This window comes from Monomorium pharaonis, chromosome 1 (assembly GCF_013373865.1).
Source record: "Monomorium pharaonis isolate MP-MQ-018 chromosome 1, ASM1337386v2, whole genome shotgun sequence".
In the NCBI taxonomy this organism is placed as follows: Eukaryota; Metazoa; Arthropoda; class Insecta; order Hymenoptera; family Formicidae; genus Monomorium; species Monomorium pharaonis.
The window spans coordinates 7,896,377-7,923,698 of NC_050467.1; the positions used below are offsets into that span (position 1 = coordinate 7,896,377).

Genomic DNA, 27,322 nt, shown 5'->3' on the forward strand with positions numbered 1-27,322 from the left:
AGGACAAAATTTGAACTTGCTCCATTTTTCTAATAAAATACAAAAGTATTATCACTTTAATAACATTACAATTTGTATTCAGTGCTCTTTTATTAATATTTAATGATATTCATACACTTATTGTCTATATATCTATTATAAATTTTTACTTAGTACATTATTTTTTGTAACATTCTTTTAAATTTTAAAATTTTAAATTAATTTTCTCGTCTATTAAAAAGGCAAAGTTATTGAAAATACTTTATTACTTTTAAATTACCATGGGTTTAAATCCGAGAGAAAATTGGATTTAAATTTAATTTATATTCTAATAAAAGAAACTCGATTTGATATAAAAATTTCAAATTTAATTCAATTTGATTTTAAACATGTTATTAAAATTTTAATTTGATTTGATCTCACAAATATTTATTTAATTTGCATACGTCTACCTTTCACTTTATTTTATTTACTCTCTCTCTCTCTCTCTCTCTCTCTCTCTCTCTCTCTCTCTCTCTCTCTCTCTCTCTCTCTCTCTCTCTCTCTCTCTCTCTCTCTCTCTCTCTCTCTCTCTCTCTCTCTCTCTCTCTCTCTAGATTGTGTATACATATATGTAAGGGCATGGGAAGGATTTTTTAGTTAAATTAATTTTAAAATTATTTTTAAGAATTTTTTAAATTGACGATAATATAATTCTGCAGTATCTCCTTCGTATTTCGCCTAGATTTAATCAATTTTGAGAAGCTCCGAGGAAAGAGCCGCATGCCGGGCAGTAATGCTTGTGCACTTGACAGCTGTCCATACAGTAAGGGCACGGTGCGCAACACCAACATCTGAAAAAAAATTGTTGAATTCAATTATTAGTTTAATAATAGATAAGTTTACTGTACTAGTTGAATAAACGAATAAAAAATTGAACCAGTGAATAAAAATAGACTAATCTAATTACATTTTTAAATAAAAAATGATATTTTAATTAAATGAAAAGGATTCCACATTCAATTAATTTGATTGTCGGTCAAATTTGCTAAAAGTGCAGCATGTTATTTATCATGATTTCTTGATCAAAAGTTTCAATGGACACAAGGTCCAATCAGTAGTTTCTGAGATACTTCAAAATTTCGAGTTTTAGCTGCTTATTCAAGTATTTGAAAATAGTAAATATGGGAATTATGAAGTATCCTCATCTTGATCATGCTCACTCTGAATGAATACCTTTAAAAGTTGATTTAGAACTTTTTTAGAACACTTGTGTGTGTTGTGGGGGGGGAGGCGCGCGCGCACGCGCGAGTTTTGACATTTAAAATATAATTTACAAAGTTGAACATCCATACATGTATACACACACATGTGCGCGCGGATGCACACGATTTCGTATGTTCATTTCCATATTTTGAAAACTATTAATTTTTGTATTCTTGTATCCATTGAAACTTTTGATCAGAAGGTTATAATAAGTAACAAGCTACACTTTCAGCAAATTTGATCGAGAATTAAATTTAATTTGTTGGATACGGTGTCCTTAAATTTAGGAAAGACCAATTAATTTGTAATTTAAAAATTTATACATTTTTTAAACAGTTATTTAATGGTGACTGCTGTTGTAAACCAAATTACAACCGACAGATTAGTATTGCAAAATGCATCATCTTTCGAAAAGGCGTTGCGATAAGCACCTCTTTCGAAAGATACACAGGAATTCGCCGCGCTCACGGAAGTCCTATGCAACTTTTGTGAGCTTACAACATCGCGATACGGAACTGCTCGGAAGCAGTTCCATATCGCCCTAGAAATAAAGCCCTACGCTACACAATTAAACCGCGAGGCTACCGCGTTCTAAAAATCGCGTTAAGCCAGCAAGTCATCCAGCTATATATGTCAGTACGCGCAGTGACGGAGCGGAGAGTAATTTAACAACGTCTGAGCTATATTAGTTTACTACACGTCTTATCGCAAGTGACACCTAACATCGTTACGCGCAACAGCTGATTGTAAACCAGAGACAAGAATAAAGACCGAAAGCAGAACAAACAAGAGGCCGTCTTTTTAATCAACCCACGAGCCGAATTTTCTCCCCTTCGGGTCTTCACTTGGACACAGTGCAAATGGACACAAAATAATGTACACCGTAACCGTGGCCACACACACACACAAACGCGCGCGCGCGCGCGCGTGGGGTGCAAAGGACCTTCGGCTCCCCTCCCGCAATACATACACCCGTCGATAGGGGTGCCCTAAACAGAAGGGTATAGAAATGTACGATGTACAACTTTACGGTGTATAACTTTGCGGTGTACAACTTTGCGGTGTACAACTTTACGGTATACAAAATTCCTGTGTCCAAATAAACTATGTCTATTTAAACCGTGTACATTATTTTGTGTCCATTTGCAACGTGTCCATTTGCACTATGTCCAATTGTACTGTGTCTAAAGTTGGGTTCGGGGAGACGCTATTAGCGCTAAAAGTATCATTCTATCCTTGTTGCTCAGTGAATGTCGAAGAAAGATAGAGCACGCTCACAGCGCCAAAAGCGTGCTTTTCGAACCCAACCCAAGTAAGCCACTTCTCCTAATCTGTAAGGCAGATGAATCTCAGATCTATTTTGGGAAGAACTCCCGTTCAGAGCAAAACGCTTACAACAAATTGGTGGCAGCGGTGAGATCAAAGAAGCCGAAAAGCGAATAGTGGCAAGGGACCAGCGAAACCAAAAAGCTCGAAGGAAGCACGATCCTGCGAGAAGAAGACTAGCCGAATAAGAACAAGCTGAGCTAACCTAACGGTGTTACTAGTGCGCGAGTGAAAGTTTGTGCCAACGTGTCATTACGAATACCTTACTAGGACCCTTGAAAAATGAGCTTCTTTGCCGAGGGAAGGAGTGGTCGATCAGTCAACGAGAGGTGACTGATCGACCACTGATCACAAACAAAGGGCGACGACTAGACGACTACAATCTACGTACACGCTACTACAACGTCGTACACGCTAGATCACTCAGCGAGCTGAGCCACGACAACCGTCATGCGCACCGTCCTGTTAATGTAAGTCAGACTGTAAAATATTTTCTGCGCACTCATTGTAATGTCCTGTGTGAAGGGTAACGCGACCAGAAAAGTAGCATAAGAAAACAAAGCAACTCTGAAACAGCGGAAAACCGCGTGTAAAACGAGGCACCGCAAAGTTTATCCGCGAAAAAAACGCCTGTCAACAAAAAGTACGCGCGAACTAATAATAAAATATCAGCGAGTCTAGTAAAACTCCAAAGTACGACGCCCTAGCACGCATTCACGCGACCGCGATAAAACGCCCAGCCGTGCGTAATCCGACGCCACCGATAACACTCGGGAGACGATCGCGAGACACACAGCATGCAAGCTGCATACTATCTCGAATATCAAGAATAAATAATTAATGTCCCATACCGAGAATAGCCCGCGAAATGAAGGCCAGCGACCCACGGGAGATTCAATAAATACTCCGAAGCACGAGGCAGTAGGCCTAGCGGAAAACGCGTTACGCGAAGTACGAGACGCGATGCAGCGCACAATACGTATAATGCCCGTTCTACATTAATCGCAAGCAGCCAGTTGCGACTTGCGACAGACAATGAGCGCCTCGTTTCTAGTTAAAGCTCGACAGTCATTGTTGACAGGCTGTTGCAAGTTGTAACTGGCTGCTTGCGATTATTGTAGAACGGACTTTACAGGCGAACGCGAAACACACGTCGTCACCGAGCGGGGGACCGCAGCGGACGCGCGCGAGTTTAATCTGATAAGCATTGGATGTAACCGGACCGATTACCGACTAACATCCAGATCAACGAACATGGCATATTCTCCTGCCGAAGCGTCCAAAAATATACCGCGAAATGAAGTTGACATATTACGGAAGCGGAAATATTACGAATTCATAATTTCCTACGAAGAAAACAACCGTGCAGAAGAACGGCTGGCACAAAGAATAAATTCAACCCTTCCGCCACGAGCAACTATGCTACTGCATGACGTAATGCACGAGCTACGCGACCTAAGATTTAAATCTAGATAGAAAAGAACCAGGTTATTAGCAAAGAACGGAAGCACCCCAAAACTTCCACGATCACGCCCTGGAGTTATTATACGGGCGATCAAATAACGATATAAGAAATCAGCACGAATCGACAATAAATTTTTTAAGCCCAAAAGAAGCACGTAACATAATACCGGACATCGACGGCACATAACAAAACCGTGTCCGCGAATTTATTAATGCCGGTACATACGCGATGAAAAATATACACCCCGCTGACGAGCATACTCTGCTAGAAGCCATCATCTGTACCAAATTTAAGAAGAATGATGGTCTTCCACACACGCGATGTCTATAGCTTCGAACAACTAAAAAAAGAACTCGAAAACGAGTACCTAACCAAACAACGAAGCACTGCCCATCTGCAACAAGAGTTCAACAGGCCCTATACAATTACCAGATCGGATTGCATGAAAATATCAAACTTCTAATACGCGTTCAGCGATACAAAACGCTGCAGGACGCAATAGCTGGCGCAAGCGCCGAGGAAACAGTAAAAGAACCGAACCAAAACAGGAAGGAAGATCCTCGCACCGCCCCAAGTACGTATGAAATACGCTACAATGCGGAAAATGCGGCAAGAGTGGACGACGGGCGAGAATGCCGCAGAAGCCGATACGCTAACCGGTTTGAGTTACCACGACCGGAGGGACGGCCTCACGTAAACACGGTGGAATTATACTGCGATCATTGTAGAAAGACAGGCCACACTCAAAATGAGTGTTGGTTCCTTCACGGACGCCCTATGGAAAGGGATGATAATCGCCGGAGTAAAAAACTTAAAACTACAAAGGAGGTGGAAAGTAGTAAGCGAGCGAGCAAAGACGTAAAGATGATAAAGCACACCGAGACAGCAAGCAGCGACGAGAGCTCGAGCGATAACGTAAGCTCCGCGCGCACAGCTGACACATATCTTGTGACACACGTCAAGCAGGCACGGGGCAGTGACACTGGTCTTGATATGATCACACTGCCCGTACGTGAAGCAGAGCGGGGCAAGATCGAATTTCCGTTCGACACCGGCTCAACCGTCTCACTAATAAAATTAAAAACGCTAAAAGGACAAACCAAAATCCCCGACAAACATATCAAATTGGGAGTGGTTTACTTGGACACAGTACAATCGGACACAGTGCAAATGGACACGGTGCAAATGGACACAAAATAATGTACACGTTTCAAATGGACACGGTTCATTTCGACACAGGAATTTTGGACACAATAATTTTGTACACAGGAAAAATAAATTCTGGACACGATAAAAATGTACACAGTGCAATTGGACACGTAAAATTTGTACACCGCAAAGTTGTACACCGCAAACTCGTACACCGCAAACTTGTACACCGCAAACTTGTACAGCGCAAATTTGTACACCGCAAAGTTGTACACCGTGTATATTGTACGCGTATACTTGGCGCGAGGTACTACCGTGCCTTTTGATTGAAAATCTGCTAATACATATAAACTTTACTTTGTTTACAATGTACAACATGGGTTAGCAAGTTCGAGGGGGTGGCTGCGGGAAGGGGGTCGAGGATCCCCCTTGTGTGTGTGTGTGTGTGCGTGCGTGCGTGCGTGCGTGCGTGCGTGCGTGCGTGCGTGCGTGCGTGCGCATTGTAGTTGACTCATAAATTAGATAACATTATAATATCTTGAATGAGAAATCCATTTGATATTATTTAAAAATTATCATAAAGATAATGTTTTCAAAAATAATGGTTTGCCTACAATTACAAGTACACAAAAAATGCACAAAATCTAAAAAAAAAACAGAATAATAAAAATCATCTAATTAACCATTTGAATGCTTCAAACTATTAATGCTAAAAATAGATCGCAATTTCCATCACATTATTAAGGCTATGGAAAAAGATAAATTTAACAATATGAAATTAATAAGTAAATAAATTAATGCTATTTATTTTTAATGTTTTGCAAAATTTAATTGCTTTTATAAAAAATAATATAATTGCGTCAGTTTATAACATATAGGTATATGTAGACAATAACAAGTACCCATATCGATGAGTTAAATTGGCGTAGCAGATAGAGAACAAGGTTCGTAATCCTAAGGTCTCGGGTTCAAACCTACCAGCGGCAAGTAAGAATAAAATAAAATAATATAATTTAAATTTAATTAATTAATAAAAATTTGTCCTAAATTTGGTATGTGCTGTTGATAAAAATAATTAAAAAAAAATAAAATTTTTATTTTATTTTATTTTTCTCTACTTGCAGTTTAAAAATATCCGATTTAAGAAATCTTTTAGATATCAGTTTTATGATATCTTTCTGTTCTCAAAAAACGGCGCATTGGTTAACATTCTGACATCATTATGTTATCTTTTAGAAGTCTCTTTATGTTATCATTTTCAGAAACAAGATATCTTTTAGAGATCTTTTTGACAACGTATTGTTCACTGGGATATTTAGACGACATTGTCATTTACGGGCCGAGCTTGAACGAGCATCACAAACGGCTTGCCGCCGTGTTGACACGGTTAACAGGTAGTAACTTGAAACTCCAGCCGGAGAAATGCGAGTTCATGCGTAAAAGGGTTAACTATCTGGACCACGTAATTACCGAGAACGGAATTCTGCCCGATCCCAAAAAATTGGACGCCGTGAAAAAATTTTCCATCCCCATGAAAATAAAAGACGTGTAAGTGTTTATCGGTCTAGCAGAATACTATCGAAAATTCATAGAAAATTTTTCTAAAATAGCGAAACCCTTAACAACACTAACGAAAAAAGGGGAAAAGTTCGCCTGGACGGGAGAGGTTCAGTGGCGCACAGTACAATTGGACACGTTGCAATTGCCCACCGTGCTACTAGATACGAAACATTGCGCACCGTTCAATTGAACGGTGCGCAATTGAACGGTGTGCAATGTTTCGTATCTAATATTACGGTGAGGAATTGCAACGTGTCCAATTGTACTGTGCGCAAATGAAGGCCTCTCCGCCTGGACGACCGCGCAACAAAATGCGTTCAACACTCTTAAAATAAAATTAACAACCGCACCGGTATTAAAATACTTGGACTTCAATAAAAAATTCCTCGTCACCGACGCGTCAGATTACGCGATAGGAGCGGTGTTATCGCAAGGCACCGTTGTTCAAGACCGCCTGATCACTTACGCAAGTAGAATAATGAATCGAGCGGAACAAAATTACAATATCACGGAAAAAGAATTATTAGCGATTGTAGACCGTGAAACATTTTCGGCCGTACGAATATAACACAAGATTTAAAATAATTACAAACCACAAGCCACTCGTAACGTTATTCAATGTCACAAACCCGGGATCCCGCCTGATAAGGTGGAGACTCAAGCTCGCAGAATACGACTATGAGATAATACACAAGGCCGACAAAGGTAATATTAATGCCGGTGCACTTAGCTGTCACGCCAAGAGAGAAAACACGGAGTATGTAAATATCCATCAAAGATAAAAACTGACAAGAGGAAAAAACAGTAAACCGAGAACAAGAAAAGAAACAGATATTATACGAGTATCACGATGCCCCCTTAGGCGATCATCAAGGAATTGCCCGCACCCTAAAACGAATACAATTAAGCCACAACTGGCGAGGTATCATGAAAGACGTCGACGATTATATTGCAAAGTGCAAACATTGTCAAAGGAATAAATTGCAGGCAAAAATTAAAATGCCAATGGTATTGACCGGTACTCCCGACAAACCGTTTGAAAAATGCGCAATGGATATCGTAGGTCCTCTAACGGTGTAACCACCGCAGGACACAAATACATACTAACCTTTCAAGATATCCTTACGAAATTTAGTAAAGCGAATCCGATTGAAAATCATAACGCAAACACAGTGGCCCAAGCGATTGTCACAAAAATAATTTTCGAGCACGGAATACCGAAGAAACTACTCACAGATCAAGGCACTAATTTTACGAGTGAAATTTTTAAGAACGTATGCAAATTACTATGAATAGAGAAGATCTAAACAACCGCGTACCACCCGGAGAGCAACGGGACAGTGGAAAAATTACACCGGACTCTGGCAGAATACCTGCGCCATTACATAAACGCTGATCAGACGGATTGGGACGAGTGGCTGCCGTACACCATGTTTACATATAATACAACATCACATACCGTAACCGGACCTACCCCCTTCGAACTGATATACGGACACCGAGCTACCCTACCTACAGCTCTAAATCAACTGCCTAGACCGACATACTCCTACGACGATTATGAGCAGGAATTACGAGAAAAACTGAGAGCCTCAAGCAGGATCGCAAAAGAAAAAGCGGAAAAGGAAAAACGAAAGGCGAAGAAACAACAACGCAAAACCAAAGATCATTAAGATAAGGAAAAAAGTCCTACTCTACGACAAGACCGTAAGATGTGATCGAAAAAATTGGACGCGAAGTGGGTCGAACCGTACAAAATAACCGAAAAGCATAGCGATGTCAACTACACGATAAAAACGGGATAAAAAACTATACGCGTACACGCGAATTGGCTAAAGCTATTTATAGAGGAATAGAAAAAACTTACCCAGAAGTAGCCTCAAACCCCAGCTACAAGAGTAATCCATGGCACAACAAGTAACATAACAAACACAAAACAAAGTAATAAAAGTACACTAGTAAATTATAATAACGAAACTATACACTACTGCACTACTAAACAGAAAAAATTTATATGACAAGCAATAAAATGCGACACTACAAGCTAACTACAAACAAAAAATCACGAACAAAATCCAAAACCAAACACTCATACACAACAGACCATACGACCTTGACAAATGCCTTAATAAACGACCTACTGCAAGACGCGACTGAGATTCTCGAATATTTTTCTGAATTAGCACAAAGAAAGGAAAATAGAAAGACTAATAGGTACCAGCGCCATTGCAAATTATAAAAATACCTTCTCGTCTGTAAAAACAAATGTAATAAATAAGATATATACAAACGTGATATGCAAAGTGCGAATGTACATACACGATTACAACAAATATTGTAACACGAACCATCTTCCAAGCGAGCGTGTAATCTGGAAAAAAAAACTAAAGAGTCTTGGTCACATCCTTTGAGTATATATACATGGAGGAGGAATTGCTATGGTTTCATGTAGACCGAAAGTGTGTCCAAGATCTGTGCGAGAGAGAAAGGTATATCATGATACTCGCTTTCTCTGCGCATGCGTTAATATCATTATCTGCACCGCAGTTTCAACACTTCTTGTGCACTTCTTGTGCACTTCTTGTGCACTTCTTGTGCACTTTTGTACTTATTTACGGATTGTATGTGTGTGTAAAACATACAATGCCAGCCATTGTACATATAGCGTTTGACGCATGCGCAGAGAGAGCAGGTATCATGATATACCTTTCTCTCTCGCACAGATCTTGGACACACTTTCAGTGCTGGCATTCCTCCTCCATGTATATATACTCAAAGGTCACATCTCACAAAAAAAAAACGAAAAATTAACCAAGAGCCTTTCCTTCGCCGAAAACAATTTATTTACCAGACGACAACCAGCGGCGTTATCGCCTTAACCACAATAACTATTACAACTTACATAATATACACAAAAAATGAACCAACAAGGCTTAGCAAAGCAGGAAGATTACTTCAAAAGACGAAAACATCGCACCCTCGTTTTCTCTTCTAACGGGGGAGGAATGTTGTAAGCCAAATTACAACCGATAAATTAGTATTGCGAAACGCATCATCTTTCAAAAAGACGTTGCGAGAAGCACCTCTTTCGAAAGATACACAGGAATTCACCGCGCTCACGGAAGTCCCAAGCAACTTCTGTGAACTTACAACATCGCGATACGAAACCGCTTGGAAGCAGTTCCGTATTGCCCTAGAAATAAAGCTCTACGCTGCACAATTAAGCTACCGCGTCGAAACGCTTAGCCTCACGGAAGCCACCGATACCCGGTCACTGGCCTCTAAAAATCGCGCTAAGCCAGTAAGTCATCCGGCTATATATGTCAGTACGCGCAGTGACCGGGCAAAGATGAGTAACTTAATAACGTCCGAGCTACGTCGGTTTACTACACGTCTTATCGCGAGTGACACCTAACATCACTGCGCTCTGATTGTAAACCAAAAACAAGAATAAAGACTGAAAGCAGAACAAGCAAGAGGCCATTTTTTCAATCAATCTACCTCTCTATCTCTCTTCTTCGGGTCCTAACCCCTAAGACAGGCGAATCCCAGATCTATTTCGGGAAGAACTCCCGTTCAAAGCAAAACGCTTACAACACTGCTTAATGACAATGTATTTCTTTTCTAGATTCTATTTCTCCATTCAAAAACTTCTGCTACTTAATAATATTTAAAAATTGTTTTATGTTGTATATTTATAAAGATTCCTAAGAAATATTTCTAGAAAATTAGATTAATTAATTTAGATCTTATCTTTTTTCTTAATTACAGAATGAGAACCCAGGTAGCAAGCTCACGTTATTTTGACGTCCCAAAATGGTCATTTACTGATTATTCTTGACGTCACGAAATGACGTCTTTATGACGTTAAAATGACGGTCGAATGTCACAAATTCCTGACGTCATGAAATGTACTGTATTTTGACGTCATGGAATGACGTGAACAATATGTAGTCAAAAAAATCTCTTAAATTATCCTGTTTCTGAATATAATAACATAAAGAGACTTCTAAAAGATAATATTATAATGTCAGAATGTTAACTAATGAGTCGTTTTTTGAGAAAAGAAAGATATCATGAAACTGATATCTAAAAGATTTCTTAAATCGGATATTTTTAAACTGCAAGTAGAGAAAAATAAAATAAAATAAAAATTTTATTTTTTTTTAATTATTTTTATCAACAGCACATACCAAATTTAGGACAAATTTTTATTAATTAATTAAATTTAAATTATATTATTTTATTTTATTCTTACTTGCCGCTGGTAGGTTTGAACCCGAGACCTTAGGATTACGAACCTTGTTCTCTATCTGCTACGCCAATTTAACTCATCGATATGGGTACTTGTTATTGTCTACATATACCTATATGTTATAAACTGACGCAATTATATTATTTTTTATAAAAGCAATTAAATTTTGCAAAACATTAAAAATAAATAGCATTAATTTATTTACTTATTAATTTCATTGTTAAATTTATCTTTTTCCATAACTTTAATAATTTGATGGAAATTGCGATCTATTTAGCACTAATACTTTGAAGCGTCCAAATAGTTAATTAGATAGTTAACTATATAGATCATACGTTCTAAGAAAAATTATAGTACATTTATTATCCTGTTTTTGTACAGTACATGATGAATTTAGATTTTGTGCATTTTTTGTACGCAGTAATTGTAGATAAACCGTTATTTTTGAAAACATTATCTTTATGATAATTTTTTTTAATATCTCTCATTCAGGATGTTATAGGCTGCGTTCCGATATTTACTGTCAGTACTGAAAATCTACAGTATATGTGACGTAAACTATAGATTTTCAGTACTGGCAGTGAATATCGGAACGCAGCCATAGTGTTGTTTGATTTCTGAGTCAATTACGACCCGCATGGACGACTCAAAAATCGAACAGCATTGTGATATCTTTTATGAGACAATAAGCTGATATCGTTTAGCTGATATCATAAGGATAACATTTTCAATGAGATATCTCAAAGACCGCTCTTAGTAGACGTCTCTGATAAATGTTATCATTTTGACATCATTTCCAAGATATCTAAATGTTTTCTTAAAAAAGTTCTCTTAAAGTTGAATATAATATGCTTATATAATATACTTATGCCTTACGCCTTAAATCTCATTGTAGACACCACTTTAGACCATGTCTAAAATACGTCTTAATGACTATATTTAGGGGTTAGCACCCGAAGAAGAGAGGATTCGGCTCGTAGATTGATTGAAAAAATGGCCTCTTGCTTGTTCTGCTTTCAGTCTTTATTTTTGTTTTTGGTTTACAATCAGAGCGTAGTGATGTTAGGTGTCACTCGCGATAAGACGTGTAGTAAACCGACGTAGCTCGGAGGTTATTAAGTTACTCATCTTTATGTCCCGATCTTGGATGCGTGCTGTCTGGGAAAATAATCGTCAGATCATGACTGAAATATGATTTCGAAATGACGTCACATCATGACGTCAATTTTAGGCCATGTAAAAAAATGGTCATTTTGACGACATATGACCAGATATGACCATTTTGGGACGTCAAAATGACGTGGGCTTGCTACCTGGGAAGTAGTAGAATAATTCAAAATTTACATATATACAAGAAATTCTTAAAAAAATGTACACTTTCTTCACATTTTTAAAAGGTTTTAATTTAAAAAAAGTATCAGTTTTTTTTAAATTATTAAATTAAATGAAAATTATTAAAAATTCTAAAAAAGATGGAGAGTTTCATACATATATAAGAAACAATTTTTTATTAAAGAAATTCTGTATATTTTTACCCCAATATACAGAGAAGTCCCGCCATCAAATGTGTTTTCGTGTTCGCTTCCGTGTCTACGCGTGTAGATATAGTAGCATGGCAGTGTGGACAGGTCATATGTTGACTCTCCTTATTAAAGGCCGTACCCGTTATGATATGTACAGTATCTATGGCAATAAATTAAATTATATTAAAAAATATTAATGTTATATTATACAGTTTTTAAATATATAAAATAATATTTAAAATTTTCAAATTGTTCTATATTGGATTTATAAGTAAAACTGAAAATTTAGCGGTGATTTTTTTCTGAACTAAAAGTTATTTTAATAAGTTAAAAATGTACTTTACTGCAAATATATTAAGAAACACAGACAGAAATAATATTCTTTCAGAAAAATATCGTCAATACTAATATAGATCTTTTAAAATGACATTCCCTTATTTCTCGGAAACTAAATATTTCAATACTGCTAAAAACATTGCTTAAATAATTTGAATAGTAAAATTATATATCCGTGACTTTCTTTTATATAAAATTTGCTAAAATAAATTCTTCAAAAGCGAGAATAAAATTTGCATGCCGCGATTTTTTACAAATTGCATAGTTCAAACAACAATAAGTACTTATATTAATGATATTAAATTATTTTAAATGTTTGTAATGTTGTAAAATCTGTTTTATATATTTCTCTTTTTTATTTTTTTTTCACAATTTTTTGTAGGTTTAAATACAAAATTAGGATGTAACGTTGATAAGACAGACTATAAAATATTAAAGTTTATATTGATTAGAATAAAAGAATCTTATGAGATTTATTTATTAAATTAGTAACCTAGCTAATATATAATTTAATCTTTACGTATTGTCGCGTTACATAGTGCATCTCATAGAATAGAACAAAGTATTTATATAAAACGATAAAAACTATTTTTGAAGTAAAACCCGTAAGAAAAAATTATACAAAAATTACTGCACAAAAAATTGCATATTTTTGTGCATGAATTTCTGCAATTTTTACAGATTTTTGTACAAAGTTTTCGCCTTCAGAATTTTTCTGCAGAGTATTTTGCAGAATTTTATATAATGTTTTCTAAAGTTTTTTGCCTTTAGACACCTTAATAGCATATGTCAAGGTCAAGGTCATCGAAGCTTCCCCTAAATTGAATAATTACCTCAGGATTTTCTTTAATATAACATAAACATCTTGAATCAAGAGTTTTTTTAATATAACACATTTGAAAGCAGTACAGTAAAAAAAATTTAGATAATTTTTTTTTTTCACAAGCATTTGTATTTCAATATGACAGTTACAAAGAGTTAAGTCAGTTATAACCCAAGAATAAAATTTATAAAATGGTATTGAGCTTTTGGATCAAATTTATTTCGATGTTATCTGCTAATTTAATTTTATGAATTCTTTAAATGTTTTGTAAGAATTTTATTTGTGTAAGTTGTATATATTGGAGTGGAGGAAATATTTATATTTAGCTTTTCTCATCTTCCCATAATAACTGCTATATTTTAGTTTCTGTTTGTTTACGGTGTGATTTCTCCTCATCCGTCATTGTCTCTTCGTTTTCACTTTGATATATTTCTATGTTAAATTAGTTATACGCACCGCAGGATTTAAAATAATTGTATTCGATCACTCTTTGTAATAAAGTTTTATTGATTTTTAAGAATTAAAAAATTTTATTATTTAATAATTATTTTCTGATCTAAATTTTGGACATATATAGCATATTATTTGTATTTATTGATGATAATTGTGTAAATTAATTTATCTAAGGGTAAGGATTCCTGTGTACACATCAGTCTATTATGTTAAAAACTGATTTACTTTTTGTAACTACTATGTACGCTTGTGAAAGAAGAAATTATACTATTTCTGAATTTCTTCTACTATACTGATTTAAAATTTGTTTTATTAAAGAGAATCTAGATCTAGGATCGAAATATTTATAAAATTAATTTAATCACATCTGTTATCTGTAAAAATTAATTAATGTAAAAGTTTTGTAAAAATTAATTTTATTAATATTTATGCTTTGAGACAACTGCGAAGGCTCATATTGGCACTTATTTTATTTGAGAAATTAAAAACAAAATATTACGTCGGTATTGACAACCTACATTAAATATTCAAGATAATTTATAAACAAAATTTTATCGCGATGCAGATTAGTTATTCTATAAGTAAATAAGTGTATTTTAAATTGAGATAGGCTAATAATAGTTAAAACGGATTTTAATGCTAAATAAACTTTTTGTTTAATTTATATATGTTTTAATTCATTTAAACTACGTCCATTATGGACTTAAAACACAGTCCTAATAAATTGAACTAATAGAAATAAGAATAGTAGTATCACATATTAAATTAATTAATAATTTATCCATTGATAATTAATAATCGATATTTACTAAAATATATATTACCTCAGCTAGGGTTTTATTTATCATTTAATATTATATATTATATTTGAGTGAGCAACAAAAAAATTCTAGAACTATACCATATATTTGATAAAAATTTGATAAAAATTGATAAAATGAAAAATTTGATAAAAATTTTGTATACAGATATATTCAAATCGTTTTTCTGTACCCAATAATTACCGTACAAAAAAGATCTAAAAGATCACAAGGTCTTATTAAAAAATGCCTTATTCTATCATTTCAATGTATTTTGAATCGCAGAACTTTTCCCAATTGTACGACACGTTTCAGTTCAATATGAATTAAGATTTTTTTGTTATAATTTTACACTTACGTGGTGGTGGTGGCATTGATGGTGGTGGCGATGTTGGTGGCGGCTGTGGGTAAGGGTATGGTGGCGATGTATTATAACTAGGTGGCTCCATTTTTTCCATTTATAGTTTAACGCTATGCGTTTTGATTACCGTCTAATTACAGAAGAAATACAGGAAAAATTAATAATTAATAATTAATAATTAAAAATAAGTAATAATTAATAAAATATTAATTTAACATAATGTGCGATTTTGTTATTTGAATATTTTATGTTAAATTAATGTTTTATGTTAAATTAAACATTTCTTAGTGTTAAAATAACACAATTTATGGGTAAGTAAACAAAAATATTTAAAAATACTGATTTTGAGATAAATGAATAAAATATGTGTTGATTTAATATATTAAAACTGTTAATTCCACTGAAGAAATATCTTTTACATAATATTTATGTTACTTTTTCATATTTATTTTGTGTTTATTAGATTTGGATGGACCGTTTTGGCCTAAACAACACATAATATTTATTTACTATAAATATTTATAAATATATTTATTTTTTGTAACATTACGTAAAGCTTTTATACATATTTATATATATGTATATGTATACCAAAAATTATACATTTTTATAATAACTTTATGATCTGTCCAATCTAATTACAAAAATATTTATATAACATTTTAGTTCAGTTAATATTTATAAAATATTTAAATTATTATTATAAATTTTTGTAATTTTTTAATAAATATAGTATACTGGCTGGAAGACATATAAAATGTGTTAAATTTAGTACAATTCTTTTTTAGTGTGCGAATTTTATATAAACGCAACTTTATATTAACGCTACGTTAACTTTATGTTAACTTTATATTTTTATATTTTTTAACCATTTTATTGCAATAAAACTGTAATGTTGTTGTAATGGAGTTAAAAAAAATAACAATAAGAATAGATTAAATACAATCTGTCAAACAAGAGTGTAATCAATATATAGCTTTTAAAAACATTTATTATTTAAAACTGAAAAAAAAAACATTTATTCTATATGAGAGCTGTCATATTAATATGTCATATTAACACGCTACCGTTGTTTAGAATGGCCTGACTTTTTCAAATTTTCTATTAATTTTTCAGCGTATTTTTTTGACAAGGCTAATATGCTTTGTTTAGTTGCCTCCCAGTGAACACATTTTATAATAAAAATGTAGCGGCAATATAACATGGAAGTTACATGTAATTTAACATTGTTATTCTTGTGATATGTAGATGCTATATGACATGGAAATAACCTGTTACGTAATATTTGTTATACGCAAGTGATCTAGCTGTTATACATCGTTTTGGCGTTACAGTTATTCAACAAAAATTGTATAATCGTAACATAACACGTTCGTATCAATGTTTTTACGGAACGATGCGTCGTAGTTGACTCAGAAATCAGACATTATAACATCCTGAATGACAGATCTATTTAATAATAAAAAAAATTATTATAAAGATAATGTTTCCAAAAATAACGGTTTGTCTACAATTACTGCGCACAAAAAATGCACAAAATCTAAATTCATCATGTGCTGAACAAAAACAGAATAATAAATGTATACTATTCAATTTTTCTTAGAATTATGGTCTATATAGTTAACCATCTAATTAATCATTTGAACGCTTCAAAGATTAGTGCTAAATAGATCGCAATTTCCATCAAATTATTAATTAAGGTTATGGAAAAAGATAAATTTAACAATGAAATTAATAAGTAAATAGATTAATGCTATTTATTGTTAATATGTTTTGCAAAATTTAATTGCTTTTATAAAAAATAATATAGTCGCGTCAGTTTACATATAGGTATATGTAGACAATAACAAGTACCCATATGGATGAGTCAAATTGGCGTAGCAGGTAGAGTACAAGGTTCGTAATCCTAAGGTCTCGGATTCAAACCTAGCAGCGGCAAGTAAGAATAAAATAAAAAATAACATAATTTAAATTTAATTAATTAATAAAAATTTATTCTAAATGTAGTATGTGCTGTTGATAACAATAATTTCAAAAAATGAAATTTTTATTTTATTTTATTTTTCTTTGTAACTGTTGTGTAACGGTTAGATAACATGTAATTATAACATGTTATATTGCTGAGTCGGAAATTGTAACTTACATGTAAATTACGTGTAATTTCAGAGTAACGTAACCTGTTATATTCGGTTACATTGCTGTTACACTGCTACTATATTACTGTGTTCACTGGGCTAAAGCTTCATATTTTTTTCACGAAACCTTTACTTCACAAATGCCCAAACATTTTTATTATAATTGGATTGGCATCGGAAGATTGTGACGACCAATCCAATTGATTAATGTCACATTGTTTTTTCCATTGAGTGTAAAGTCTACTCTGATTTTTTTTAATATTCATTCTTTTTAGAGTATTCGATTTTCGGCACAACTGTGTCTTCATCTACATTGTGACGTAGAGCAGGATGTTTTCCACAAGCACATTATTGAATTTTTAACTTACTATTTTATCTAAACGACTGCAATCATTACATTCTTGTTTGACAGACTATAATAAATGCATAAATAAAACAAATTATCAGTTGAATGACATAATTGTTTTGCGATTACATAAAAATGGACTTGTATAAAGAAAAGGATTGTTGCGTTGACAAGAATAGATAAATTAGAAGAAACAAAAAGTGTATTTAGTTGACCTTGTAAGAATTTTAATGATATACATATATGCTTACCGATTTCTTGGTTTTTTTTTTTTAAATAAAACAGTATGTTAAACTAACTTATAGAATTAGAGCTACTTACAGTTACTTATAAAGTAACTCTATAAACAAAATGTCACCGATATGCTAACAGCTTTCTTCTACCCACAAATTCAAACAGAATACTAATTGTATGTACAGAATGACATTAACTGTTCCAATAGAGTTCGTCAGTATAGTCTGCTGAAATAATTATTTCAGCAGTATAGTTTACTAATAAGAATTAGTCAATCCATTATTTAAATAAAATATATTATTTAATATAGTTATGAAAAAGCAGATTCCTCACCAAACACCAAGTTACATGTAACGTGCCTGTTAGTTGTAATTTCCCATTCAACAATGTAATTGTAATATAACACGTGTGTTAGATTACAATTATATTATTGAGTGGGAAATTACAACTAACAAGCACGTTACATGTAACTTTTGGTCTGTTCTTTCTAGCTGCACTGTTGCACCGGTGCAATAAGTTAAAGTAAGACAAGTATATTTTTTCTCATTCTAACTTATTGCACCAGTGCAACAGTGCAGCTAGAAAGAACAGACCATTAGTGTTTGCTAGGTCTGTTCAGTTTTATCAATTTATCATTTTATTGTGTTAAACAAATTTTTATATATTTGTTTCTATTCTGCTGATAAAGTTTGTAGCATTCCTATTTTAGCAAATCTGTTCCTATTTGATATTTCAGTAAAAATGTTCAGTTTTCTAACTTTGAAATATTGATAAGGTCAGCATTATCTATATCATATTTGTATTCACACATACATAATATATATTTTCACCAATTATATGCATACTAGCTTTTTCACCCGCTCTTCGCGCGGACTCAAAAGCTCTTGCTTCTTTCCCTGGCCTTTTTTTGAGGGTAGGGGGAAATGTATTTAAGCATACCCGTCTCGTTTACCGTACGATTGGGTTGGGACTTCCAAGGTTCTTTGTTTTGCTGTTGAGTCTTAATTAGTTTCCTTTTTTTCAGCGTTCAGCTACGATCTGCAACCTTAGAATACTCCCTCCCTTTATCTTACCTCCTTCTCTTTTTTCTTTTCTTTTTTTCTTTAAGATATACTTCTTCTCTTTCCTCATTAGCTCTTTCATAATTACACTTTTATTGTCCTTTTTTTTCTGTTTCTACATTTGACCCTTTTTCATTTTTTTACATTTACTTTCTTTTTTTTAATCTTCACAATTTATTTATATTTTTAAAAATCTTCCTTAAGAAAAACATTAAAAAAAAAAATAATTTTATCTTTTTTAAATTTCTTGTTTATTTCTTTCGTGACTTCTTTCGTTTTACCATGTACAGAAAATTTTTCTTTTTCCAATTCTAAACTTCTATTATTCTCTTCGTCACTTAATAATTCTTGTATAACTTCATCTATATCATAAATTATATTTTTTTATTTTAAGATATCCATTTTTAAACCTCTTTTTTTAAATAAAAATTTTTTAAAATTGATTATTATAATTATAAAAAACATTAAATTATATATATTTTTTTTTCATATTCTTTATTTTAAACTTAACAATTTCCATTTTTTTAATCAACTTTTTAATTATTTTTAAATTGTATCTTTTTTTCTTTATTTTCTCTTTCCAAAGATCCATTAAAAAGATTCCCTAAATCTTCCTCACTTTCTAAAACTGCGTTTGATTTCCTTTTTTCAATTCTGAATATTTCTAAAAATTCACTTTCTTAAACATGAAATTCAATTCTTTCCAAAATGACATTAAATGACGTCTATTTTTTTTAATATTAATAACTATATTCAGTAATTAAGCCTTTATCTCACACATCTAATTCCCAAAATGCTAAATTTAATTAAACTGTCTATGTGTGTTTGTTTGTGTGTTTGTGTTTTGTGTTTGTGTGTGCGTATACTTTTTCTTGTATGCATCCGTCCTCCTAAAACAACACTCCTTAAAAACTATGTTGGTGTATAGGTTAAATCCTAATTCGCAACACCTTTTTTTTGAAAAATTCGTGCCCAGGGGGTCTATTCTTGAAACAAGGACCCCAGATGTCGTATGCGATATTGTATGCTATCACATACAATATCGCATACGACATTTAGGGTCCTCGTTTCAAGAATAGACCTCCAGTAGTCTTCCTTGAAAAAAAATACTAAATTTTGATACTAGTGACATTAAGATCGGACCACAAATGACAAAGTAGTCCGCGGACATATGGACATACACACATCATGACTTATATACATATATAGATGTGTGAACGCATAAAGAGAGAGAGAGAGAGGGAGAGAGGAGAGAGAGAGAGAGAGAGAGAGAGAGAGAGAGAGAGAGAGAGAGAGAGAGAGAGAGAGAGAGAGAGAGAGAGAGAGAGGAGAGAGAGAGAAGAGCAGAGAGAGAGATGAAGACATATGCGACGAGAGAGAGCTCAGAGATAGAGCAGAGACTGATAGAGACGCTCGATCACGCCTAGGATACTAGAGACTTCTCTCCTCTCTATCGATCATCGGCATCATCTGCTCTCTCTCTCTCCTCCTATCTCTCGACTCTCTCTCTCTCTCAGCTCTCCTCTCTCCATGCTTCATCCCTCTCATCTCCTCTCGTCTTCTACCTCTTCTCTAGCTCGCCTTCCCTCCGCTCGTCTCTCTCGCTCGAGCTCCTTCCTTCCCTGATCTTTTCTCCCCGTGGTAGAGGAGTAAGAAGAAGAAGCACTTGTAGCCTTATCAGTATTCGGCGAAAGTAATATTTTTTATGATACCTAATCATAATACTCTTTATTATCTTTTTTCGATTAAAAATTTTTAATTTGACTTCTACGAAACACAAATAAAAAAAATAAAGAATGACTATTGACTTATGTTATTTATAAATATATCTAATCAAAGCAAAAATATAGATAATGAACAAACTTACAGTGACGGAAAAGAGATCGAATCGTACAAAATTATAAATGAATAAAAACTAGAATAAAGCAATTATAATCGAATAAAATAAGATAATATAAAAACAAATAAAATAAACGAACTATAAACGTGTTTAATAAAAATAGAATATAACAAACACAACTTTTATACGTATAGTTTATTTAAAGTATAAATTTAAAATAAAAATTTAAGGTGTTACAAATTTGCAAAAATAGGTGTAAACATGTACACTCTTAAATTTAATTAAAATGGATTATTAAATTAAATTAGATTGTTTATAACGTATACATACCTATCCTTTTAATTATTCAAATGCAAGTATATTTTCAAAATTTTATTTTTAATGCAATTAAATTAACTTTCACAAAATTCTTTTTTTCAAAAATAAGGCCTTATTCGAAAATATTTTATTTTATCATTTTGTACTCAAGTTGTATTCTGCGAAGTAACCGGCCAATAATAAAATTTTAAGGCACATAGGCTTTAATGATGTATTTAAATGTGTTTAAATAATTAAATAATTTCTGTTTAAGAATAATCATAATATTTTATAATTTTAAGAATTTTATAATACTTTCAGAATTTTAAAAAATGTTAATACTTTATATTAATGTTAGAACTAAAAAATAATTTTTATCGTTAAAAAATAGGACACAAAAATAATTTTTATTTTAATTGCACTACTAGTAGAAAAATACTTGTGTTTCACTAATCAAATTTTTTTTTAAAAACGTTGATAAAAAATTATTAATAATTCTTTATATATTTTTTTATAGAATTTTTTATAAATATTATAAAATTTTGGTAAACCTTAACAAAAGGAGATTCAGCCCCAATGGACTTGACCTTAACACTTGTTGTCAATGTCACCCTCCTGAGTGACCTTCAAAAGATTTTAGCCGTCGCTTGTGATACATTAAAAAGTTATTAACAAAAACGTTTCATAATTACGACACATAATTATTCAGTATAGGAGTATATCAGATGGGTTTGCAACTTTTCACGTGTAGCGAGATCTACCCCCCCCCCCTGCTTACAGAGCGAAACGACGTCCACGCTTGTACTTTACCACAAGAGTTTGTGATTTTAGATTTGAAATTGTGGCCAAATAGCGACTTTAAAATGTTTGGGTTAAATTAGGAAAAAATACGGAGAGGGGGTGTAGGGGGAAGAGCAGAGCCCATAAATTCAAAGATTTAAACGTCTACATAGACGTCAAATTAAATCTTATTTAGACACATCTAAAAGACATCGATTCAATCCCAGATAGCACAACGAATTCGAAAAGAATTCTTTTTGAACACCCAAATTTTGAAATGAAGTCTTTTTCTAACTTATTTCTGCACCAAAAGGATTCTTAAGAGTTCAAAAAAAGTTCTTTTGTACGCCAATTCTGAATCCTTTTTGTAATGTATGTAAAGTTCTATGTACTATAAGAATTCGCATTAAATTTAAAATTCTTTTTAAATAGTATTCTAATAGAACTTTATCGAGATACTTTTTTAAATTTATTATGATTTCTTTTATAGTGTAAAAAAGAATTTTTTTTGGTGTAAAAAAAACGATAATAAAGGATTTTTTGAAATATAAGAAATTTTAATTTAAAAATATACTGTCATAAAAATAAAGAATTTGGTATATTATTATTATAAGTGTGAAACTCTCTTATTGTCACTATATATGTATAAATTATGTATAAAATTTTTCCAAATTTTATTGCAGTATATTATTAAATTAACATTTCCCAATTTTATATAAAAATAATGTACTTTTTAACAATTTTTTTTACAAATTTTTTATTAAATGCGTTATTATAATAAAAAATTCATTATAATAAAAAAATAGTTATTTATTTATATATCAAATTTACGACAAATAATATATATATATATATATAATATATAATATAGTATTTATATACTATTTAGATAATAATATAGTATTTATGACAAATAACAAAGAGATATATTTTTGTTGTTTTTAATAAAATAAAAAATCTCTTATAAAATTTTTTTGCTTTGTCAAAAAAATTAAAAAGACACTTATATTATATAAATTCATAATAAATTTGTATGTGATATTCTTTTTGAACTAATTTTGAACCAATCATGTAAATTCATAATGAATTTTAATATTGAATTTCTTTCTAACTCAATTTTACTAAATTATGTGAATTCATAACGAATTTGAATATTGAATTCCTTTTTAATTTATTTTGACTAAATTATGTGAATTCATAACGAATTTAAATATGGTACTTTTCTTGAACTCATTTCGAACAGATTACGTAAATTTTTAAATTATTCTTAAAAAATTTAAAAAAAAGTGAATTTTTTTTAACTTAAAAGGATTATCTATGCTGTATAGGATGTAACATGATAAGCTACTGAAGCTCTTGAAGGAAAAGTTCGAACACACGTGAGATTTGATAACGAGAAACGTATAGAATAACGTATACATGTTACAAGTATGACTCATGATGTCACGTTAAATTCAATGTCATATCAGTTTAATCCATTAACAATCGACCATTCTTAAACACTGTCGTCTCCTATTTTTACAAATGGATAATTTACTTTAAAAAATGTTATTCTAGGAGTATTTTGGTTCATTCTTTCGATATCGATCAAGGCCAGTTTTCACATACAACTCTCAGGAAATTAAATACGGCCGCTAATAAAGGTGTTTTAAAGATAAACTTTTTCAAAAATTGTTTTTAACATTATTTTTCTTAAATCCTTATTTGTTCTTTGTCAATTTTAAATATTTTTTAGAATTTCTCTTATATATAACTAAACGTGAACCGTTTAAAATCCTATTTTAATCGGCAATATGCGAAAGTGAAAAATTCATCCTCAATCCTTATTTTTAATACCCCTTTTAGGGTCGGTTATTCCAACTTCTTGGTAAATTTACCTATCAGGTAAATATATGTTTGTCTTTATTTATTTAAGAAAAGAAATGAAGATAGACACATGCTTACCTGATAAGTTTACCAAGAAGTTGGAACAACCGACCCATAGGGTATCATATAAAATATAACACGTTTAGTTATATATATATATATAGAAAACAATTGAAGATAGTTGGAAAAGAATAATTAAAAATTTAAGAAAAATAATACACAAAATAATTTTCGAAAAAGTTTTATCTTTAAAACACTTTCTTTTTAAACCATATTTAATTTCCTGAGGTATGTAAAAACTGACCCCGAAAATAAAAAAAGCAAGCAAAAATATTAGGATAACATTTTTTAAAACAAATTATTTATTTGTAAAGGAGACGTTAGTGTTCAAGAATTAATGCTTGTGTAATTCAGTTATACCGTTTATTTCATTTCTCATCGTGACGAATAACAAAGCATTGACGTGCTTTCAGAATATTAATATTCTACTTTAAAGAATTTGATAACTTTAAATTTTAGAAAAATATAGTTTTATTTCTGATATTATAGTAATTATTAAACAGCACAATATAATTGTTTTTATAGTGTTAAATTGATATTATTTTCTTATTTGACTTTTTTTTCTTTTATGAGAATATATTTTTCTTCATAAAACTATACAAAGTTTTTGTGTAAGCAAAATTATATCTGCATAAGACTATTATTATTAATTATTAATTTAGCATAACATTTGCTAGAAATATTTTATCCTTTTTTTGAATATGCATTGGAATATATACAAAAGAGTCTTATTTTTACAATTACATAGAATTTACATCAATAATTCCTAATTCATAAAGATGAACGAGTGGACATGTGTCCTTCGAATAATCGATTGTTCGATATTATCGATTGAATAAAATAAGCATTCGCATCACCTTCAGTAAATTGTGGGCCACGTTTCAACAGAGATAACCGATAAGAAAACCCGAGACCGCACCTCGCCTTTTAAGAGTAAGCACAAATTCACGATAGAGTAACTCGATATAATTTTTATTAATTTTTATATTTTCTTTTTTTAAATCTCTTTTATTTTTATTTTTAAATTATAAATTTTTCTTTAATATCACGTTTTATGAATAATTTGAATTGTTAGATTGAATAAGATTGTTGTTAAATAAGGTACCTGTACCCAATTTGGCCATGTATCCAATTTGGCTCAACCCCCATTTTCAAATAGTTACACAATGAATTTTACAGATAATCCTAATATATCGCTCAGGAAGTTGATATGATGTATTGAGTTAATGTTGCTAACGTTGCTAATGTTAATTAGTTATGCTAGTTAACTGCTCAATGTCTCCTTTCTACGGCTTGTAATCACGCTTTACTTAAATTGTGTTCTTCTGAATCTAAAATTTCAGAAAAAAGTTTTTGCTTTGTGTAATTATTATGTAAAAATTATAAATATCTACATTCACCGTGAAACCATTATGGCCAGGGACATTACTAAAAACACAATATATTTTATTTATATACAAGAAAGTTAAGATTCTGTTTCTTTATTTAATGTTTAATTTTTGATTAGTGATTTCTTATCTTTCTCTGGTTGGTTGAGCTTTTTGATAGGTAAAAGTTAAGATAATGCCCTTTGTAGTAAATAAACACAGTTTTATTATTTAATGAATAGCTGTATGTGAAATTTTTTGCATAAGTATGTTAATAAATGCTTAATTAAACATGTTGATTTTGTTATTTTGTATTTTTTTAAAAATATTTACGAAAAAGAAGAAAATACATACCTGGGCCACATTGGGTATATATATGTAATCAACATAGCCCAGGTGCTATCCTTTTTTTTAATCTTTACATACATCTTTATATAAATAATTAAAAAAATTTTTTTTAGTTACAGAAATATTTCCTGTTTTAAATCTGATCCTTATTTTTCAATTTCGAATTTATCAAAAAATTACAAAAATCTCCAAAGCTTAGGGAGAGAAACATTTTAGGTACAAGTACCTTAATACTGTATACAACATCGTTTCCTTTTTAATTAAATTAATTTTTTTATTAGTATATCAATTAAAATATTGATAATATTAATAACTTTATATATATCAACTTAATGCCTATCACAGTTAAAATCAGCCAGCAGATTTATATATGTCTTTATTTTCACTCAATCATAAATTTTCGCTTTAATTAAAATATACTGTAAAAGAATAACAATTTTCTTAAATCTACATCGCTGTCGATCTTAATCTTTTCTTTAGAAATAAAATAGGAATAAAATCTAAAATAAAAGAAATATTTCATCAAATTTGGATATAATTGATGCTCTCTTACATTGAATTCTCTTATATACTTCTTCGCCAACAATTATTTATTTCGTACGACGAAAGTGATAAGAAAGCAAAATAATTTGCATATGCAGTTTGTTTAATATTCTAACTGCGGTTGTTCTTGTAGTTGCCGTGGCGAATTATAATTTCTTAACAACTTTTTTTAAGCTAAAGATTTCTATCCATTTTCCTTTTAAACACACACTACTTTTTCACAACAAATTTTACGAAGGATTTTTTTCATTGTAAAAAGAGCAACTACGATTTTTTACAATCGGAAGATTCGTGCTAAATTTAAAATATATCGCATATCTTAAATAATTCATTTACATTTTGCTATTAATTTAACAAGATGAGTATATTAGAAAGTAAAAATTTTTTTACAACAAATATTATGTAAAAAATTAATACAAAATATATAACATTTTGATAACAATTTGGAAACAAAATATTGAAACGCATTTCTTCAATAAAATTAACATTTATAATATGTTAAATTAATATAAATATTTTATTCGTTTATCTTAGTGTAATTTATGTTTTAAAGCTATTTTTTCGTTTAATTTACTCATAAATCGTATTATTTTAATAAAAAGTGTCAAATATCAATTTAACACAAAATATTTAAATGACATGATTACATTATTAAATTGTCATTCTAATATATCAAAAATTCGGCACAAAAAATTTAAAATTTTAACAAAGACTGGATTTAATACACACAATGTAAAATAATTTTTCATAAGTTTGATCTGTCTCTAATTTATTAATATAGATAAACCTATATAATTACCTGTTACGCCAGAGAACGCTCGTTCACAGGACGCCAGCACTCGAATGCTCGCCACACGTACCAAAGTCACACTGACGGAGTTATCAACGTGAGTGGGGTAGAGTGTGGACTCTACATTAGTTCTATATATCGGTTTCTTTGTTCACAAGTGGAATTCGTGCGGATGGGAGAACGTATCAGAGATAAATGCAAATAAACGAACAGATGTCATGAATTCTCGTGATGTCGCTGATCAAAATTCCGGAAACAGGAACAATCAAAGAAAAGTTAAAATAGAGTTGTCATATTTAAAAAACATTTGTTATTAAAACAAAAGTTTGAAACATATTTTGAAAATTATTCTGCATTAAGCAAACATTTGTTTTAAATAC

General features: G+C 31.5%; 1 protein-coding gene across 1 annotated transcript; it reads right to left on the reverse strand.

Moving 5' to 3' along the window:
- Nucleotides 1–568: 568 nt before the first annotated feature.
- LOC105838384 (lipopolysaccharide-induced tumor necrosis factor-alpha factor) lies at nt 569–27,086 on the reverse strand. Its single transcript, XM_036286982.1, has 4 exons — nt 26,952–27,086; nt 15,273–15,405; nt 12,515–12,662; nt 569–812 (listed from the first exon to the last, which is right to left on the reverse strand). Exons 2-4 carry the CDS (start codon nt 15,370–15,372, stop codon nt 710–712), a joined length of 351 nt encoding a protein of 116 aa, XP_036142875.1. The 5' UTR covers nt 15,373–15,405; nt 26,952–27,086; the 3' UTR covers nt 569–709.
- Nucleotides 27,087–27,322: the final 236 nt, after the last annotated feature.

Excerpts from the sequence above, each read along its gene's own strand:
- LOC105838384 (XM_036286982.1), bottom strand. The coding sequence starts at position 15,372 with ATGGAAAAAATGGAGCCACCTAGTTATAATACATCGCCACCATACCCT. Across the intron at positions 12,663-15,272 it reads ATCAATGCCACCACCACCAC|ATACTGTACATATCATAACG; the intron begins GTAAGTGTAAAA and ends TTATTGCCATAG. Across the intron at positions 813-12,514 it reads GGACTTCTCTGTATATTGGG|ATGTTGGTGTTGCGCACCGT; the intron begins GTAAAAATATAC and ends ATTTTTTTTCAG.